Genomic DNA, 18,770 nt, shown 5'->3' on the forward strand with positions numbered 1-18,770 from the left:
CCGAATGCCCTAGAATTAAGATAACTGACAAGTAGGTGGTTTTTAGAATAAGAAAATATAAAATGTGGGAGTACAAGACTAAGAAAGGCCTTTGATTACTTTAGATCTTAAAGGTGATAGATTAAGTTTCTCTACAAGTTGCTTCTAAATAGCATACTTGAAATGAATTATTGATTAATTTTGTTTGGGTTTAAATGCTATCATGTGATCAACTAGCTCTAAAAAGAATTCATGGCTACAAGTTGTCACAGTTAAGCAAAGAAAACCACTAGAAATTCAAGTAAAACACATGTTGCATTATATACCATATGACAAAGGTCCAAAACCACAAAGTAGAGTATACAATGGTGAAAACTAACTCAGAATTCTGGCTAGAAAAGCATTCCTATATTCCTATCAAAAATTCCTCTACTTCTCCCAAACCTAGAAATCACTTGCAAATTTTTTGTTGTTTAGTCATATCATCTGACTCTTAATGATCCCATTTGTGCTTTTCTTGGCAAAGGTACTGAAGTGGCTTGCCGTTTCCTTTTCCAGCTCATTTTAGAGATGAGGAAACTGGGACAAACAGGGTTAAGTGACCTGCCTAGGTTCACATAGCTCTTAAGTATTTGAGGCCAGATTTGAATTCATGAAGATAAGTCTTCCTGATTTCAAGCCCAGTGCTCCATCCATTATACTACATCTAGCTGGTCCATCCACTTCCAAAATCAGCAAGCAATTTCTAACTTCCATAGGAAAAGATCGGATATAGCTGTCAAATTATTTCTGAAATTAAGAAAAAGAAGCTGTAGGTGGATGTCAAATTAGTTAAGATATTATTAAATACTGAAAAAGTCTTAGTCAGATATTTAAAAGGTGAAATAGAAGTACATATATTTTAAAAGGCAAGGATAAGAATTTCAATCAATAAAATATGAAAAATTTGCATCAAATTGCATATGACTTGCTTATTCTGTCACCACAGCCAAGTGACTACTTATCCATGTTCTAATTGTAGGTTGCTCTCTATCTTAGAAGAGAAAGTTGAAAGGACTCAAGAACTCCTCATCTTTCAGGTTATCAGACACAATGAAGTATTCCTAACTAAAATAGGAATCAGGTCTTTAATAAGGGGGTAAAAACTATCTAGAACAGTAGACTCTAAGAAAAGAATGTCACAGATAAGAAAGCAAAGGAAAAAAATAGCTGTACACTTAGGGGATAAATGTCAATCTTTTCCTGAATAGGAAGGAGCTGGATGCTGGGAGCATTTGCTTATCCTTTCAAGAGACATAGAAACTATGAGATGAGAGATTAAACTCAGTTAAGGATGAGAGGAAGAAGAGACAAGCTATGGTATTTGATTATTGCCTAATCAAGGTTGCTAAGACAGATATTTATCAACTCTATAAAAACAAGAAAGGGGTCTGGGGCCTTTCTGAGACATTTATCTAACTCTAGTCAAAACAAATGACTAATACTCATTTCTGAAATTCAAAGGAGCACAAATGATACAGCCAAAAGGAACCCAGAAGGTACTACCAAAGATTACAAAGTCTTGTGGAAGAACTCAAAGATCATAGGAGAACAGGTTATATTATTCTTACTGCTTTTCCTTCACATCAAGAGTTGCAAAAAAGAAAAACTTATAAAGAAGGTAAACAGCTATCTAAGAAGGTGTAGCTTTAAAGTGAGATTTGGCAGGGGTAGCTAGGTGGCTCAGTGGATTGACAGCCAGGGCTAGAGACAGGAGGTCATGGGTTCAAAGCTGACCTGAAACACTTCCTAGCTATGTGGCCCTGGACAAGTCACCTAAACCCCCCTGCCTCGTCTTTACTGTTCTTCTGCCGTGGGACTAATACACAGTATTGATTCTAAGTCAGAAGGAAAAGGTTGTGTTTATTTTTTTAAGTGAGATTTGGATTTCTGAATAATGATAAACTACTGGTCATGGATGAAATAATGATCTTAATAAAGTAAAAATGTATTTCCCTGGCATCTTGCAAATCTAATCAAAAGAGAGTTTAATATACATGCCTTACATACTATAGAGAATGGTTAGGAGGGAAGGTATAGATTATAACAAAGGGATAGATAATAAGGGTCTGGAGAAAAAGAGATTAGAAGAGGGGAGGAAAGAGGTCGAATATTCTATTTTTAAAAGATATATTCACTTGAAGAAACCTAAGAACCAGAATGGAAAAAGAATAGTTGACAGCATTTGGATAAAGATCAATGGAGGGAAAAACAGAAATTACTCTGTCATCTAAGAATATTCTAAAATAATAGTACAGAGAGAAGAAATAGACGCAGTGCTTAGAAATTAGATCTTGAGGCTGAAAGACAATAACTATTTGTCCTTGTTAGTTTGCAACAGAGATATAATTGAACAGTGAGACTTCATTTATCCAGACCCAGAAAACATTTCTGCAAAAAAAGTAGAAGAGATAATAATCTCTTCACTTTAGTGATAATATTCTCTTTCAAAAAGGAGAAATAAGAAGGGGAAATTTGCTTCTGATTCTGATTTTAACATGTAATAATGGGTTACTGGAGTAGAAGTAATGGAAACCTTGTGAGTAAATCATGATGAGCCAGGAATAATCTGGTATGCATGCTAAATTTGAGTAAATCAGATTCAAAGAGTTCAGAGGGAGGATAGGTGGGATACCAAGCATTCATATTCTATAGGGGAAATCAATCCATGAGGGATGGGAAACACTCAAAAAATTCTGAAGATACAAATGAAACAATTCCAATATGGAGGGAAAAAATACAATCTTGAATAAAGAGATTGATTTCTAAATACTGAGACCTCATTAACTAATTTAAGATTTTTTTAAAATATATGTATAAAAGAAGGAAAAGACAGACAATAGAAAATGAATATAAGCATATGCCACTGTCCTATAAAAATAATATCAGAGACTCAGTGGATAGTCAGGTGTAGAAATGGGAGGTCCTGGGTCCAAATATGGCCTCAGACACTTCCTAGCTATGTGACCCTGGGCAAGTCACTTAACCCCAATTGCCTAGCCTTTACTTCTCTCTTCTGCCTTGATACATATACTCAATATCAGTTCTAAGACAGAAGGAAAGAGTTTTTGGTTTGTTTTTCTTTAATAATAGTGTTAGGAGTGCTAAACCTTAGAAGGAGCTGTGTCTGTTAAGGAAAGCCAAGGACAACAAAATGGAAGCCTTTAAAGCTATGTTAGGTAAAAGAGAAAGATCAAAGAAAGGACATAGGACCACTGCTTGGCATGAATAAAATGATAAGAGACAAAAGAGAGATAGCAAAGCCACTCAAATATTTTCTTCTTTGTACTCTGCCAAGAAGAATAGCCCCTGCACTGAAAATGAGAAAGGAAATCATAAACAGAAAATTAATACCCAAGATAAGTAAACAGATAGACAGCACCTAATTGCCCTTGAATTCAAAGTCACATCATACAGATGAACTATGTTCTTGGGTTCTGAAGTAACTGGCAGGTGTAACTGTCAATTCGTTTTCAGTGAGATTTGAAAGCTCAAAAGAATGAAAGAGGTGATATAGTCTGAGTTGTTCCATTTTTCAAAAAAGGGAAGAGACTAGAGTGTGGAAACTGTAAGTCAATAAGCTTTGTGATTCTTGGGAAAATTCTAGAACTAGTTATTAAGAAGAGGTTGTTATGAGTATTCAGAAAAGAAAATGGTGATCAAAGAAGAGGAAGTTAGTCAGCAAGGACAGTTGGGTGGCTCAGTGTATTGAGAGCCAATCCCAGAGATAGGAGGTCCTGGATTCAAATCTAGTCTCAGACACTTCCTAGCTGTGTGATCCTGGGCTTAAACCTCCATTCTTCTTTCTTGGAACCAATATACAATATTGATTCCAAGATGTGTTTTGTTGTTGTTTTTTAAAAAAGAAAAGTTTAAAAAATAAGAAACAGAAGCTAACATGGCTTCATCAAAAAGTGTTGCCAAACTAGATTTATTTTATTTTTTGGAGAAGTTTTGAAAGAATTTAAAAGGGAAATACTAGAGATAAATTTTATCTTGATTTTAGCAAAACATTTGATAAATTCATACTTTTCTTATGCAAGTGACAGATATGTGGGTTAATGGACAGGGTCAGCATTGGTTGAATAATTTGACTAAAGGACTAGTCATTGTTTAAAGTCAATCGAATAGCAGTATAGTGTGCCAAAAACCTGTACTTAGCCTGATGTTGTTTAATACTTTTAACAATAACTTGGATAAAAGCATGAATGACCCACTTGTCAAATTTTCAGACAACACCAAACTGGAAGAGATTGTAAATGGCGGTGGATACCAGCATCGGGATCCAAAAATGTCTTCACAAGACTGGTGCATTGGGCTGAATCTAATATGGTAAAAATCCAACAGCAATAACTATAAAGCCTTACAGGGATATAAAAAGTTCAACTTTGCAAATACATAATATTTGTATTTGGCCTGAGAAATTCAAATAGATGGAGAATGCAATATTAATCAAGATCTGGTAGGCCAAATAAGCTACTGTAAACTCAGGCTACATTAGAAAATACAAATACATAATATCTGTATTTGGCCCAAGAAATTCAAGTAGATGGAGAATGCAATATTAATCAAGATCTGGTAGCCAAATAAGCTAATGTAAACTTGGGCTACATTAGAAAATACAAAACTTCCAAAAACACAGAGATGACAGTCATTCTGTTTCATGCCTTGGTCAGACCATATCTGGATTAGGTCTTCAGTTTGGGGTGTCATACTTTAGGAAACTGATAAGATAGGGAGCATCTAGAAGAGGGCAACTGAGATAGTGTTAGGCTTTAAGTCTCTGTCAAATGAGGATCATCTGAAGATATTGCGGATGTTTAGCCTGAAGCAGAGAAGACTTTGGAAGAATATGATATCTGTGTTCAAATATCAGAAGACCTCTCATGCAGAAGGATCAGACTTGTTCTCTGGTCTCCAGAGGTATGTGTAAAGAGATAAATTTAGACTTAGTGTCAAGAAATTTCCCAATAATTAGAGCTATCTCAAAGTGGAATGCATGACCCAATAATTAGAGCTATCTCAAAGTGGAATGATTCCCTCCATGAAGATCTTGTAGGTAAAGATGGATAACAACTCATTAGGTAGAGGTTGAATTAGTTGCCTCCTGAGGTCTTTTTGAACTCGAAAATCTGAGATGCTGTAATGCTACTTAAGGCATTCCAGAGTCTAAAGACATTTTCTAAGGTTGGGGTTTTGGGATCTTTAACTTCCCTACAATGATTCAAATACTACACATTAAAAGAATATATAATATGTTCCTGAGCACTTAAGTCCTCATGGCACAAATTCTTATTCTTAATTATACAGACTCCTCCACTAGATGGCAGGAGTTCCTGAGCTGTCACCCATACCTATTATCAGAAATAAATAACTGAAAGATAATGAATATAATTTATTAAGAAATATTTGAGATAATTTATCATTTTGTGGTGTTATAAAAGTGTACTTTGTATTTACTTATCTGAATGCATGAGAGCAGATACTATTCCATCTTTATTTTTACATTCTAGGTGCCTAGCACAAGGCCTTGCACATTTAGTAAATGTTTGTTAAACTGAATATTTCAAAAATTGAAGTACTGAAAACAAGTATTTTAATCAGAAATTATAATTTGACATTGTATTATTTGATTAGGAATACAATTTAATACTAAAAACTATCAATAAGTTGATGTACAAAAATACTATAGAATAGTGTTGGCGAAGCCATGGCATGGGTGATCAGGTGTGCTGGGGGAAGGAATGGGGCTGCTCTAGAGTTCCCCTCTCCCCAGCGCCTTAGGGCATTTTTCACATATCTTGCCCCTCAGATCAGCAAATGAATGCAAGCATTTCCTCCCTCTGCTCTCTGGGGTAATGTGGAGGGTTCATAAGCAGTTTGAAAGTACAGTTTGGCACACAATTTCAAAAACATTCAGCAACACTGCTACCAAGTATAAGTTAAATTTTTTTTCTAATTAACTGTGTCTTTTATTATACTAAGTATATTATTCCACCAAATCTTAAATAAAAATCAGTCATTAAGACAGTTTTAATCACTTTTTATTCATGGATTAATTATGTAATTTGTAATATACTATTAATGTTTATGATATCTTTAAGACTTCTGTTTTTGTTTTATGCATACATAACAAGGGAAAAAAGCTCAAAAATGTATATAATATAGAATTTATACATACTAATATTATTTCTTTTTTGAAGCAGAATTGTGTAGAGTATGTTAAAGGTATTAAAAATAAAGTCACTAAGAACAGAGATGATTTTTTTTATGTTTTTATCCCCGAGGGAAAATACCCACCAATGTAGAGGAGGAAAATTCTAGGAAAAAAATCTCCCACCAGATCTAAGCTTATATTCTACAACTTTCTTAAGTATTTCTTTTTGCAGTTAGTACCATCACCTAGAAAGGAACAAGTAATTGCTTAATAAATATTTTCAGTGATAAATGACTATCAAAAAATTTCCCCCTGTAGTAACAATAAGATGGTCCATTCAATCTCACTAAGCCAATTATATAAACTTTTGCCTTCTAAACACAAATCATTATCTATCTGACATCATTAGAAAAATCACTTCAATTATTTCTTTTTTTCTTTCTTTTTATTCATTTATTTAGAGAAGTTTTCCTCTCTTTTTCCTGTCTTGCCCAGAGTGGAAGTACCTGATCCCAAATGAGTAACATGAGGACTCTGCCAGAGGCCAGTTCATTCCTCCTTAGGTAACTTGGTGGTCCCACTCTCTCAGCAGCTCACCATACTTGTGCTGGGCTAAGTGTGGACACTGAATTAATTCAGCTAATAACTCCTCAAACAATTCGCTAGTCTTGGCCTCCCCATAGTAGAAATTACAATTGGATACTTTCACACCCTTTATAAAATTCTTTCTTAGATTAATTTCCTATTTTATTTTTGCTACAAATTTCCAATGTCTCAAACTTAAAAAGTAACAACATATTAGCACAATGTCACGTCTTTCATTTAATATTTTATTTCCAACTTGCATGCCTAAGACATAAATTTAAGGGACAATGAAATAAAAATTTGCCTTTTAGGGAATTTAATAGCTGTCAAAAATTGGCAAAATGATTAATTCTAAGTTTTGCAATTTAATAATGATAATAGGGATGCTTTTGGACTGGTTAGTTTCCAGTTTCTTCAACATGGCATCATAATCACAAATGTTTAGCTTTATTTTTAATGACTAAAGTAGCCTGCTAAAAATCAAATTTCAGAACATGCCTGAATTTGGTGGCTAAAAATAACTTCTCTCGTAAGTAATGTTCTCCCAAATACATAGAAAATATAAAAAATATAATCTTGAAAATTAAAAAATAAAGCTATTGCTAATATTGTAACTATCCTTTAAAAGAGGAAAAACAGATATAGATTACTCACCTTTGCACACCATAGGGTCTTTCTAAAATAGGTTCTTTAAAGGGAGGTGGAATGTGACCAAAATAATCAGGATAAGCCACTTCTGAATATTCAGGAACAGATTTAGTATTTTTCACAATCTCAACATACAGATCAGAATCATGGAGTGGTGGTACGTTGGGTACTTCAAGTGATGTTTGCTCCACTGATGAGTTAGATTCTGAATCCTCATCTTCTTCAGTTTCAACTCCAGTAAAGCACAGCTTTCCTAGTTGAACTGTTCGCCCCTCAAAAAGTACATTTCCACAAGTAGAAATATGTGGACATGCTTTAGTACATGTAATAGAGGTAAGGTGAGGATTGGAATCTTTTTTTATTCCGGCAGTAAAACTCTGGGATGGTTGGGGAGCATTCTGCAGTGTTATTCGGTCCAAAGCCTTCACTAGGTCACTAGTGAGATACTGGCTTGAAGGAACTGTTCTACTTTGATCACCTTCCTGTTGCTGCAATGAACTATCATTGTTTTTAACATCTTCTTTTGCCAGGTCTATAAGGGTAGGTTGTTTATCACTTTCCTCTCCTTGTGAATTGGTATTCTTTTTCACTGAATTACTGTTTGGTTCCACAGGCTGTTCTTCTCCTGCTGTAGGAACAACAATAGGTCCACCTAGATTTCCTTCCTTTGCCAAGGGCTTTGGTTCTTTGGCAATTAAATCACATTCCTTCAAAAGCAAAAATTATGATAGAATTTACCAGCATATAGTAACATGTTTTTGCAAAAATAAATATAACATTTAAATTCCTTCATATTGTATTATAATAATAAAACAAACTATTGGCAGCACTGCTTCAATGATGGTTAACCTTTCAGAGACCTTTAGAGTCCCCGCATGACATGCCTGGCCCCACATGTCTGCCTTTACCCCCGCCATAGCCTTACCACACAGGGAACGGAGGAAGCACTCCCTTTGGGCTGCTGGTCAGAGAGGGTGAAGTGAAAAAATGTCTCTAGGGCCACAATGGGCATGCCCACAGAGAGGGCTTCGCATGCCTTCTCTGGCATGTGTGCCATAGGATTTCACCATTATGGGCTTAGAGCTACCCTAACATTAAGGAAAACCTGGGTTCAGCCCTCATCTTTGCCACATCCTGACTGTACACCCCTAGATACATCACTTATCCTTTCTGCTACCTGAGGCAATGCTCTCAAAGTTTAAAGCTGCAGACTAGGTATTGATCTACAATAATAGAGGAAGTTTTCTCACCAAAAGATTCTTCATATCAATGAAATCAAAGATCTGAGATCAGAAAAAAAATAATAAATCATACTGAGCACTTTAAAATCAGAATGTAGGAATAAAAAAATGTTTCTTTAATTCTTTCTCTCCCAGATTAGAGGGTTTTAAAAGAAAATGAAAACATTAAGAACTCATCTTTCTGAATAAGAGACATCAAAAGAATCTTAAAAGTCAAATACATAAGCTTTTAGAGAAAGATATAAATATTTTCATCACCATAGGATGGGGGGAAGTAATCTCATCAAATCTCTTTAATGAAATAGCTAATTATATACAATCAAGATTATAAAAGGGAATTAGGTGAAGTCAGAACAGGAGTGATGAACAGGAATGCCTTCAGTCTAAAAATATGAAGCTATAAAATATGCTCACTGATAAATTATGAAACTATATCCTATCATTGTAAATATCCAAAAAAAAAGCAAAAGGGAGTTTATATTCAAAGGTTATGAATGTAAAGCCTCTAAAAGGAATTTCCTATTAACTATAAGGCAAGGAAAAATGAGGAAAGAAGAATGCATAGAAAAGGGAGACAATTCTGAAAATCCTGTAAAAATGTAACTAGTACTCCCACAGACTACTAGAAGACATGCCACCTCAATCTCTTTCTGGCCTCAAATATTCAATTTTTTAGAATTCTCGTAATTTTTTCAATGGCAACACATCTAAATATTTATTAAATGCCACTCTGAATCATATATTTTTGGTAGTTGAAATACACAAAGAATAAACAAAACAAAAAGAAAACAAAATAGAAAACACAGTTTCTGCCTTAAAGGAATTTACATTCTATTTGGCTGAAAGAACATACACACAGAAAATTAAGTGCAAAATAGATACAAAGTCATACGGTGAGGAGTGCACAAATAGCTTGGGGAGAGGAAGATCAAGACAGACCTATCTTATAGGAGGTACGCTTGAAAGGGACCTTGAAGAAAGTTAGGAATTTTAAAAACCAAAGGTGAAGGACAAGCACATCAGGTATGGGGGAAAGCCTATGCAAAGACAAAGATGCAGACAGAATAAGATGATGGGTTAACTTATACTGCAAATAGCAATTAAGCTCATTTGGCCAGAACATAGAAAAACAGGCACAATAATCCATGAATAAGAGGCTCAATCCAGACTAAAGGCTGCATCCATGCCAAAAAAGTTTGAATTTTACATTAGAGGCAAGAGGAAACAACTGAAGACTTTGCTCAAAGATGTCAGTCATGTTAAATGGTATATCAATCTAGAAAATGTGAATAATGTATTAGAAAGAGGAAAGATTTGAGGCAAGGAGACAATTTAGAATACTCTTTCAAAAGTCATTGTCATCATCATTAGCAATAAGGCGTTTATTTATTAAGCAATTGCTACTGGCCAAGTACTGGGTCCAAGTGAGGGCTGATAAGGGGCTGGACTAGGGTGGTGGTGATATAAGTGGTGAAAAAAGAAAAACTGGCACCCTGGACACTGGGGGAAAAGGGGCAACAAGTAACTAATAGAAACTCAAGGGAATGGGGAAATAGGTTGGGAATGACTGAGAAACACCGGTACAAATACACAACTCTACAAGGAAGGGAAACACAAGGTATCTTAGCTGGGGTAAACAAATAGTAACTGAAAATCACTATAGCCAGGGAAACAGTTATAACTCAGTGGGTTCTTGATGGCTAGGGGAGAGAATACCAGGAAGTTATTATAAAAGTTTTGTTTAATGTTTTGATAAGGATAGGGTAGGAGGGAGATGGGATTTTCTAAAAGTCACAAAACTGTTACCAACTGCCAAAAGAATGTTGGCTTGAGACTGGCTATCCTACACTAACAGCCAGCCAGCAATGGCCAAGCTGGAGAGAGACTGGGGATCTAGGGAATCTCACACAACACATCCATGATGACCTCTAGATGTATTTTGGACACTTCTGCCACAGCAAATAAATCTAAAAAGGGCTTCTTGCTTGCTGTCCACAAACAACAGGAAAGCACCCACTCAACCTAGGACTTGCTTGAAGCTCAATCCCTTCTTCTAGAGATCCCAAAATCAGTCCACAGGCTTAGAAGCTTAGTTGACCAGATGCCACTTCGACATACTCCCAGGCAAACTCCCTGGCAAACCCCTGCCAACAACTGACAACTCTCTGGGAACAAACCTCTCCAAACATTCTGAGCTAGAATGTTCACAGTTTCAGGCAGGCTTTTAGCTTAGTCTGTCTGCTTACTATCATAATTCCTATCTATAACTTGTAAATTACCTATAACAGTGGAAAGAATATGACAAACATGAACATTGTAGGGATAGAATTAACATGATTTGACAACTGAGTGAATATGAGGCAAAGAAAAGGTAAGAGCTGAAGATGACACTAAGATTATGAACCTGGGTGATGGAAAAGATGATAGCAATCTTAATCAAAAAAGTAGTTACTCTGATACATTTTGGCACAATCAAATGTAATGGACTTTTCTACTAGCAGCAATCCAATGATCCAGGACAATTCTGAGGAACTTATGAAAAAGAATGCTATACACATCCAGAAAAAGAACTGTGGGGGCAGAAATGCAGAAGAAAAATATATAATTAATCACATAGTTCGATGGGTACACACATGATTGGGGATTTTGACTTTAAATGATCACTCTATTGCAAATATTAAAAATATGGAAATAAATTTTGAACAATGACACATGTATAACCCAGCAGAATTGCTCATCAGCTCAGGGAGGGAGGAAGGAAGAGGGCAGGGAAAAAAAACATGAATCATGGAACCATGGAAAAATATTCTTAATTAATTAATTAGTCAGTTATTTTTTAAAAAAGAACTTTCATTTATTAAGAAAAAAAAGCAATTACTGATCTACAAAACTAGTTTCATCTTCAGAACTTCTGTCTTGGTACCCTGCTCTCCTGATTAGTGTCTGTCTCATCTGGCCCACACCTTCCAGACGCCAGACATTTTTTATTTCATTCATACTCCCCCACGAATCATATGGTCCAAAAATAATTATTAATTAATAGTGGCTGTCTTGGTTTTAAAATCATGAGTCTCTTTTTTTAAATTGTTCATTTACACATAGTCTTCAAAAAGTGTTTTGGTTTTTTCAGTTTGGTCAATGAGTGAAAAAAAGTAGGCTTCTTTCACCAATGTGGTCTTTAAAGGTTCAATAGAATAAAGTAATTCTAACTCATGCAACTTATGTTGTAAAAAACATGCAATTTTTGTTGTTGTTCAATCATTTCAGTAGTCTGACTCTTCATGACTGATTTGGAATTTCCCTGCCAAAGACACTGTAATGCTTTGCCATTTTCTTCCCCAGCTCATTTTACAGATGAGGAAACTGAGGCAAACAAGGTTTAATGACTTTCCCACAGTCACACAGCTAATAAGTGTCTACAGCTAGATTTTAATTTAGGTATTCCTCACTTGAGGACTGCACTCTATCCACTGTGCACCTAGCTGCTCTTAACATGCAAGCTCAAGTAGAAAAGTCATCAAAATTCATTTAATCTGTGTTTAAAATTTCCATGGTCTGCCAAGATCTAATGTATTAATACATCAGTAAAACTTCTTGCTGGTCTTATAACAATAATATTATTTTTTAAAAGATTTTCTATATAACATCACTGGAATTCACTTTGTACTCTCCAAACACATTAAACATATAGGTCACTGCAATAGGAAAAAACTTTCTCTTGGACATAAAAATTGAGAGATATTTGGATACCAAGACATCTGCAATCATATTGGATATATCTTTCCAGTTAGTTAATTAAACAAGCTATTTCACATATCATCTGCCATGGAAATAAGGCTAACACCCCAAAATACAGTTTACTAAGAAGCACAGACTTCTGAAAGTTTATTTTAAAATTAGCTTCTTTTAAAAAGAATAAAAATTTAAAAATAAAAATGAAATTAGCTTCTTTCCTTCCAATACAATGGAAGTTAGATTTCTCAATCAGTAATAAGTCTTTATGGAGTTTTAACTTAATTATCACTATAAAGGATTGTATTACTAAAGAGATGGGTGGAAACAATTTTTCTATTAATTGCTGTAGATCAAGGTAAGCTATTTAATAATCTAGGATAAAAACTTTTAACATGAATTAAGGGTGATAGTAAATTTTATGCTAGATATTTTAATATTTCCCCATTAATTTTTCATGTGGAATTATCAGAAAAGTGATTAATTTAAAAGATGAACACACTTACTTGCAAATATCAATGATATCATTTAAGTGGTTATTAGTTATCATTTTCAACTAGTTCTTACTTCCAACATCAGTGCAATTGAGTCAAAGGAGATAATAACATGATTCATTTTTAAGTAATATTTTAAAAATTCTAATGTTGTAGCATTAATGTAGTCTACATATTATTTCAGCTCAAAGAATCCTTAAAGATAACCAAGTCTGGGCCAATATGGCAACAAAGGAAAGTGATAAATGTTGGAGGGGATGTGGCAAAATTGGGATACTAATACACTGCTGGTGGAGTTGTGAATTTATTCAACCATTCTGGAGGGCAATTTGGAATTATGTGCAAAGGGCTATAAAAGAATGCCTGCCCTTTTATCCAGCCATACCACTGCTGGGTGTGTACCCCAAACAGATAATAGGGGAAAAGACTTGTATAAAAATATTCATAGCCATGCTCTTTGTGGTGACAAAAAATTGGAAAATGAATGGATATCCATCGATTGGGGAATGGCTGAACAAACTGTGGTATCTGTTGGTGATGGAATATTATTGTGCTTAAAAGCAATAATGAACTGGAGGAATTCCATGTGAACTGGAATGACCTCCAGGAATTGATGCAGAGTGAAAAGAGCAGAACCAGAACATTGTACACAGAGTCTGATACATTATAGCACAATCAAATGTAACAGACTTTTCTACTAGCAGCATCACAATGACCCAGGACAACCCAGAGGAACTTAGGAGAAAGAACGCTATCCACGTCCAGAGCAAAAATTGTGGGAGCAGAAATGCAGAAGAAAAACATATGATCAATCACATGGTTCAATATAGATATGATTAGGGTTTTGATGTTAAAAGATCGCTCTACTGCAAATATGATTAACATGGAAATAGGTTTTGAACAATGATACATGTATAACCCAGTGGAACTGCTTGTCAATTCTGGGAGGGGGGAGAAAAAGAAGGGGGAAATTATGAACCATTTAACCATGGAAAAATATTCTAAAGAAAAAAAGAAAAAAAAAGATAAAGTTAAGGACTCAATCTCCCTATCTTACCCAACCTGAAAGTGTGTTATCAGCTGCCAGGCCAGACCTCATTCCTGAGCAGAAAGAAAGTTCTGACTATCATTTGCAACCTAGGCCAGGCTCACTCTTCCATAAGTAGCCTGTAGTCTTTGTCTGGTTGGTGTGTGAAAGAAATTTATGTTCCTCCCCTTTCTGGAGTTGCACAGCTACCTGCATACCTAGAGTGAGCCTAAACTTGACCCAGAGGCAAGGATTGTATGAAGGAAATCATTGAGTGGATTGGGTCACAAGGATAGAATGGCAGCCAAAAAAAGGCAGCAATAGAGTTAAGAGATCACAAGACAGGGGACAGAGTAATGTCTCCTGCACTGCCCCTTGGACTGCCCACCTGGGCAGCCTGGGCAAAACAGGAAACCACAGTTGAGTCCCAAGACATGATGTGTGAGAGTTAGCAGGCAGAGAAAAAGTTTGATAAACAGAGGTAAGAGTAGATTTTTGCCTTCTGCTTTTCCATGTTTGTTGCTGGCTAGACTTCCCTGTGAGTGGCTAGAAGGCTAAGGGTGAACACAGAGTAGCAAGCTAAATGGAGCAAAAAGGAAAGTAACCTATATATCTCTCCTATTTTTCCATCCTTTTCCCCTATTACTTTTGATTTAATAATATTATTAATTTACAACCATTCTCATAATTTTCCCTCTTACAAAAACTGGAGGTTTACCATCTTTGTGCTAGACTTAGGACTGACATCCAATTGACTTCTCAAATGATCACTAGTCTTATAACAATTATTTAATTTTCTATATAATATCCTTAGTCCTGACACAGTTCAGAACTTCCAAATGCAAGTGATCCAACTGCCTCAGCCTCCCTAGGAGCAGGGACTATAGGTATGTGCCACCACTCCTGATTTTTGCCATTCCTGTTATAGGTAAAGGAACTTAAAAGCCAGAGAGGGTGAAATGGTTTGGACAAGGTCACACCTAACTAGATACTAACAAAGGAAAAATCCTTCCTCATTTTAAAAATGAAAAGCAAATAAGAAATATTTTTTAATTTAGGAGAGAAAAGAATTCTTAGTTGAGCAAAAAATGAAAGACTCAGATTAGTCAGCTTTTTTTTCTTTTTTTTTTTTACCTTGAAGTCATCAGAAAGTTCAGGGAAAAAGTGTTCATACATTTTTAGTTCTTCTATCGGCCGTCCTATTTCTTGCTTAGGTTTTAACTTGTTAATATCCGTCTCAATATCATCATTCTGTAACAATCAAAATACATTATATGAAGAGTTAAACAAAACACATTGTATCAAGGATTAGCCATGCCTTTAAATAAACTAGAATATACTCTCAATTTAATGCCATCCAAATCACTACATGGAATTAAAGTCAAAAGATGAGTAGAATAAATTTCAAAATAATTCCCATTTATTTTCTTATAATAAAATATTTTATCTAATTTGACATTTTAAGTGTTCTTTCACAAAAGAAATCACAGCATTATCAAAGCAATTCATGAGTCAAAGCAAAACTGCAAAGTATATATATTTAATGTTCAGTTTTAAGAAAAGTTGAATTAAAAGAAACTTAGCTAAGGTATATTAGCAATTTTCAAATATGAAAAATTCAGGGAAACATGGGAAGACTTGCATGAAGGGAAAGAGTAAATTTAAAAAGGGCTGAAAGAACATATGCATATATAAAGAAACCAATTAATCAACAAATGTTTAACTATTCCAGGCACTGAGCTAGGCTCTGGGACAGAGGGGAGTGTTAGGAGGAAATTAGAAAATTATATATTTAATACAAGAGATCAGAGATGATGCCTTGGAAAGGCCATTCTCAGACTTAGCCTCAAATCTTCAGTAGGCTCTCTTTTGCTTCTAGCCAGCATGTGGGACAGCCTCTGGGAACTGTTACCTCAGACTAGGTAGCTCCCTGGCATAGGTTTTGTAAGAAGCTCAGAGCATCTGGTTGGTTTCCATCTCTGATGTCACAGGCCAGGAGACACTAGATGTTACCCAGAGAATAAATAGGGAATTGGGTCTCTCACAGAGTTTTGTCCACTTCTGCTCCTCTTGATGGTACAGGAAAACAGGTTCATAGGAAAGTAAATCCAGGAAGTTAAATCAAGGAGCTTGTCTCAAACTGCGATGTCTACCATCACAGTTAGATCTTCTTGCTCACTTGATCTTTCACTGGCAGGTCTTCCTTCTCTGTGATAAATCCACACTCCTTGGGCTCTCCACAGAGACAAGTAAAAGCAGCTCTCTCCCTGTCTCAGTCTTGACCAGAGTCCTCAAGGAAAACAGTTTTCTTCACTTCATTCCATGGTTGGAACTCTCAGTTCTTTAGACAGCTTGAGTGTTATCCTACATTAAATATATAATTTTCTAATTTCCTCCTAACAGTTGCCAGTCCCAGTTTACTTTCTACTCAGAGAATACATGGTTACAGAGAAGTAAACACAGTATCCACATAAAATACAAAGTAATTACAAAGTAATTTGCACAGAGACTCTACTCCAGAAGTAGATGGCATTTTTATCATGAGTTCTTTGGGATGGTTTTGGATCACTGTATGGCTTAGAATAGCTAAAGCCACAGTTATTCACTGTAAAGTATTCCTGTAGCTGTGTTCAATATTCTCCTGGTTCTGCTTATTTCACTCTGCTTCAGGTCATGTCTTTCCATGTTTTTCTGAGCTCCTCCTACTTGTTATTTCTTATAGCACAATAGTATTCCATTGCAATCGTATATTGTAAGTTATTTAGCCATTCCCCAGTTGATAGGTATCCCCTCATTTTCCAAATCTTTGCCCCCTTAAAAGAGCTGCCTTAAATATTTTTGTACATATAGGTCTTCCGCCAACCCTTTTTAAAAAATCTCTTTGGGATACAAACCTAATAATGGTATTGCTGTATCAAAGAGTATGTTCTGTTTTATAGCCCTTTGGGCATAGATACAAATTGCTCTTCTGAATGGCTGATCAGTTTACAACTTCCCCAACAGTGTATTTCTATCCCAGCTTTCTCATATTCCCTCCAAGTTTTGTCATTTTTCTTTTCTGACACCATAGCCAATCTGATAGGTGTGGGGTGGTACTTCAGAATTGTCATAATTTGCATTTCTCTAAATAATGGTGATTTATAGCATTTTTATTTTTTTGCACAACTACAGAGAGCTTTAATTACTTTGTCTGAGGTCTGCTTTTTCATATCCTTTGACCATTTATCAATTGGGGAATGACATATTCTTACATGTTCAACTCATTTCTCTATATGTATACCATTATGATTATTGCTTTCTATCCTATTTTCTTCTGTTTGGTTTCTAACCTCCACCTCCCCAATTTGCCTTCTTTTCTATCAGCCTTTTCTTATCTCCTTCCTTTTCTACTTTCCTGTAGGATAAGATAGCTTTCTCTACCCAACTGATTATGTATGTTCTTTCCTCATTGAGCCAATTCTGATGAGAATAAGGTCACATACTCTCCTCCCCAGTTCCCCCATCTTCCTCTCCACTGTGATAACTCTTTCATACCACTTTTATATACAATAATTTATCCCACTCTGTTTTTTCCCTACATCCTTCTCCCAATGCATTCCTCTTTCTCATGGCCTTAATTTTATTTTTAATATCATTTCATTATATTCAACTCACACCCTTGCCCTGTCTGTGTATATTCCTTCTTACTGCCCTAATAAAATGGCAAATTTCTTCAGTGTTACAAGAATCATCTCCCTATGTAGAGATGTACATAGTGCAACCTTATTGTCTTTGGATTTCTCTTTATTGTTTACCATTTTATGATTCTCTTAAACCGTGTATTTGGGTGTAAAAATTTCCATTCAGCTCTAGTCTTTTCATCAGGCATGTTTGAAAGTCCTCTATTTCACTGAATGTCCATTTTCCCTCTAAAGGATAATGCTCAGTTTTGCTGGCTAACTCTTGGTTGAAGTCCTAGCACCTGTGCCTTCAAGAATATCATATTCTAGGCCCTCTGATCCTTTAGTGTAGAAGCTGCTCAGTCTTGTGTTATCCTAACTATGGCTCCACAATATTTGAACTGTTTCTTTTTGGCTGCTTCTAATATTTTCTCCTTGACCTTGTAGTTTCGGGATTTGGCTATAATATTCCTGGGAGTTTTCCTTTGGGCATCTCTTTTTGGAGGTGACTGGTAGATTCTTTAAATTTCTATTTTGTCCTTTCATTTAATGGAGCAATTTTCTTTAATAATTTCTTGAAAGATGGTGTATTTCGAAAGTCTTTTTTTTGACCATGGGTTTCAGGTAGTCCAATAATTCTTAAGTGATCTCGCCTACATTTATTTTCCATATCAGTAGTTTTTCCCATGAGATATTTCCCAAGAGATATTCCCATGTTCCATTTTTTCATTCTTTTGATTTTATTTGATTATTTCTTGATGTCTCATGAAGGTCATTAGCTTCCATTTCCCCAATTCTAATTTCTAAGACATGATTTTCTTGAGTAAGCTTTTGTGCCACCTTTTCTATCTGGTCAATTACACTTCTTAAAGAGTTTTTTCTCAGTGAATTTTTGTACCTCTTTTTCCAAAGCACCAATTCTGACTTTCATAAAGTTTTCTCTTCAGTACATTTTTGTATATATTTCTCCATTTGACTAATTTTGTTTTTAAGTGAATTTTCTTCTTTGGATTTTTGCATCTCTTACCAGTTGGCCTATTCTGTTTTTCAAGGTATTAATTCCTTCAGTTTTTTTTGTGTTATCTCCTTAACAAGCCATTGATTCCTTTTTCATGACTCTTCTGTATCTCTTATTTCTTTCCCCAGATTTTCTTCTTCCTCTCTTATTTGATTTTAAAGTCATTTTTGAGCTCCTCTGTTAATTATTTT

At 35.3% G+C, this 18,770-nt stretch overlaps 1 protein-coding gene across 1 annotated transcript in view; it reads right to left on the reverse strand.

The window, feature by feature from the left end:
• The window catches only part of AGTPBP1 (ATP/GTP binding carboxypeptidase 1), a 180,466-nt gene that overhangs the window by 55,423 nt on the left and 106,273 nt on the right, over positions 1-18,770 (reverse strand). The window contains exons 11-12 of the mRNA XM_044678095.1: positions 15,037-15,153; positions 7,415-8,115 (exon numbers count right to left, since the gene is read on the reverse strand). Of these exons, the coding sequence (XP_044534030.1) occupies positions 7,415-8,115; positions 15,037-15,153 (818 nt within the window). The remainder of the gene's footprint in view (positions 1-7,414; positions 8,116-15,036; positions 15,154-18,770) is intronic.

This window comes from Gracilinanus agilis, chromosome 1, assembly GCF_016433145.1.
Source record: "Gracilinanus agilis isolate LMUSP501 chromosome 1, AgileGrace, whole genome shotgun sequence".
Taxonomy (NCBI): domain Eukaryota; kingdom Metazoa; phylum Chordata; class Mammalia; order Didelphimorphia; family Didelphidae; genus Gracilinanus; species Gracilinanus agilis.